This window comes from Notothenia coriiceps, unplaced genomic scaffold (assembly GCF_000735185.1).
Source record: "Notothenia coriiceps isolate Sejong01 unplaced genomic scaffold, NC01 NC01_scaffold00026421, whole genome shotgun sequence".
Lineage (NCBI taxonomy): Eukaryota > Metazoa > Chordata > Actinopteri > Perciformes > Nototheniidae > Notothenia > Notothenia coriiceps.
Genome location: NW_011359122.1, coordinates 1,148,669 through 1,151,363, shown reverse-complemented (window position 1 = coordinate 1,151,363; position 2,695 = coordinate 1,148,669). Strand labels below are relative to the sequence as shown.

The 2,695-nt window shown below is 44.7% G+C and overlaps 1 protein-coding gene across 1 annotated transcript in view; it reads left to right on the top strand.

Moving 5' to 3' along the window:
* LOC104956942 (low-density lipoprotein receptor-related protein 1-like) overlaps window positions 1-2,695 on the top strand; it is a 25,758-nt gene that overhangs the window by 13,411 nt on the left and 9,652 nt on the right. Inside the window, exons 13-15 of the mRNA XM_010784522.1 lie at window positions 570-707; window positions 816-935; window positions 2,581-2,693. Coding sequence (XP_010782824.1) covers window positions 570-707; window positions 816-935; window positions 2,581-2,693 — 371 coding nt within the window. The remainder of the gene's footprint in view (window positions 1-569; window positions 708-815; window positions 936-2,580; window positions 2,694-2,695) is intronic.

The following is a 2,695-nucleotide window of genomic DNA, read 5'->3' as shown; positions in this document are numbered from 1 at the left end:
TCAGATATCGGTGAAAATTCAAAGCGTGAAGCATCTTGTCTATTCTGCAGTACTGCAATACTACCTGGTACAAATGTTTATCAGCAGCTTTAAAATCAAAACTGCTCCACCTGTTAAAAATCTGCTCAAAGATTGTTGGTCAACCCTGTCAGAGACTTTATGACTCAGCCTATCATAACAACCTAGTGAGGCTGTCCAACAACATCATCTCTGACCCAAACCATGTTCTGAACAGTGAATTGACTGCTCCATCTAAGGGAGACTTTCAGAGTCTCCGCCGTTTCAATAAAGTCAGAATGAAGCACTCCTTTGTGCATCAGTCAATCCTCACAGTAAATACAGAGCTAAATCCCAGATCAAATGCACACGAAAGGGTGAACACGTTTTCTCTCAGTGATAGTGATGTTACTTGCTGTGATGCAAGTCAAATTTCAGACTTGATCTGACCATTAAAGTATTATCATATCGTACAGCTCAACACAGATGTGAGGTTTGAAATGTTAAGTATCAGCAGTATTAGTTGTTTAAAAAATTGTTTTCCAACTAATGTTTGACTTTTTTGTGTTCAGACACCAAACTGAATGACTGCAGGAGTAACAGAACTCAGTGTGGAGATGGAGACGAGGCCCACTGTGTCACCAACGGCACGGACGCCTTCTGCTCCTGCAAACCAGGCTTCCAGAAGACGGGACACCACACCTGTGGAGGTATATATTCCCTAAAAAGACACTTCAATGCTTTGGAGGCGACAAGCTGGGCTTTGATTTTTTGTTCTATTTAATCTCTGACTTTTCTTTTGGCTCTCCATTTTTCAGACAAGAATGAGTGTCTGCAGTTCGGAGTGTGTTCCCACGTCTGCAACAACACCAAAGGCTCCTACAAATGCAGCTGCCACAAGTACTTCACCAGAATCAATGACACCTGCAAAGCTGACAGTGAGGACCAGAGCTGTTTTATACAATGCTTTTCCTTTTTTATTTTAAAACCCTAATAATAGTTCATTTTAGTTTCAACAGCCATCTATATAAAATCAAATCAAGTTTTATTTATATAGCACATTTAAAAAAAAATGTTGGTCGAGCCAAAGCGGATATGCCAAATAAGCCAAATGCTGTACAATAAAAAACACTTTACTGCAATAGCAAACAGAAGACAATACATTACAACAGCAAATATAAAAATCAAACACAGAGAAATGTCAGGAGTCGTGCTCCTGTCTGACTAGAAGGCCAGGGAGAAGAAGTGAGTCTTTAGTGTATATTTAAAAAACCCAGGGTCTGGGCCGACCTCAAATTGGAGGGGCAGAGTGTTCCAGAGCCTAGGGCCAGCTACTGCGAAGGCTGGGTGACCTCGGGTTTTGAGCCTGGTCTTGGGCACTATCAGCAGCAGCTGGTCAGCAGACCTTAAAGCTCTGGCTGGGGTCTAGCGCTGGAGGAGTTCAGCTAGGCCGGAGCCAGCCCATTTAGGGCTTTGAAAACAAATAAAAGGAGTTTAAAATCAATTCGGAACCTAATTGGAAGTCAGTGCAATGAGGCCAGAATTGGGGTGATGTGGTGACGCTTTTTGTGAGTAGATGCGCAGCTGCGTTCTGCACTAGCTACAGGCGTCTAATTGACGCCTGGTCCATACCCACGTATAGAGCGTTGCAATAATCCAGCCTCGTAGTTACAAAGGCGTTAATAAGCCTTTCTAGGTATTTTAAAAGATAAAAATGACTTGGTCTTGGCCAATAGTCGTATTTTTAAAAAGAAAGGAGGTTTTGACTACAGTGCTGTCCTGCTTATCAAATTTAAAAGCGCTATTGAAGGTCACTCCAAGGTTCATGACAGAGGGGAGGATGTTTTTATTGAGGGAGCCCAGAATATAAACCGGAGAGGCTAGAGGTTGGGGTCCAAAAAAGATGACCTCGGTCTTGCTCTCGTTGAGGTTGAGGACATTTTGGCTCAGCCAGAATTTGATCTCTGTCAAGCAGTCCATCAATAGCTGTAATGAGTTGACATTTGAATTGAGAGGCAGATAGCTCTGTACATCGTCGGCGTAGCAGTGGAAGGGGATGTTGTGTTTTGTGAGAATTGAACCTAGGGGCAGTATGTACAGTAGAAAAAGGATGGGGCCCAGAATAGAGCCTTGGGGAACCCCACAGGTAAGAGGGGCTTTTGCAGAGGAGAAGGCACCTAGCTGCACTGACAAGCTACGGTCTGTCAGGTAGGACCTGAACCATGCAAGGGCAGAGCCTGTGATGCCAGCAGACTGCTCGAGCCGCGACAACAGGATGCTATGGTCCACAGTGTCGAAGGCAGCTGTGCATAGGTTTGAAGCTAGACTGAAGCTTTTCATGGATGCCATGCACGGTTAAAAAAGACTGCAGCTGGGCATAGACTACTCGCTCCAGGACTTTAGATAAAAAAGGTAGCTGGGAGATGGGCCTAAAATTTGCGAGAATGGAGGGGTCGAGATTTTTATTTTTAAGTAGTGGCTGCACCACGGCATGTTTGAAGGCAGCTGGGACACATCCTGAGCTAAGAGAGGTGTTTATTAGTAATAAAATACTTGCTCTGACTTTTTCTACTTCCCTTCCAGGCATGAACAGCAGTCGACAGATTCTCTACATCGCCGACGACAATGAGATCCGCAGCCTGGACCCCGGCATGCCCAACTGGCGCTACGAGCAGACCTTCCAGGGCGACGCCAGCGT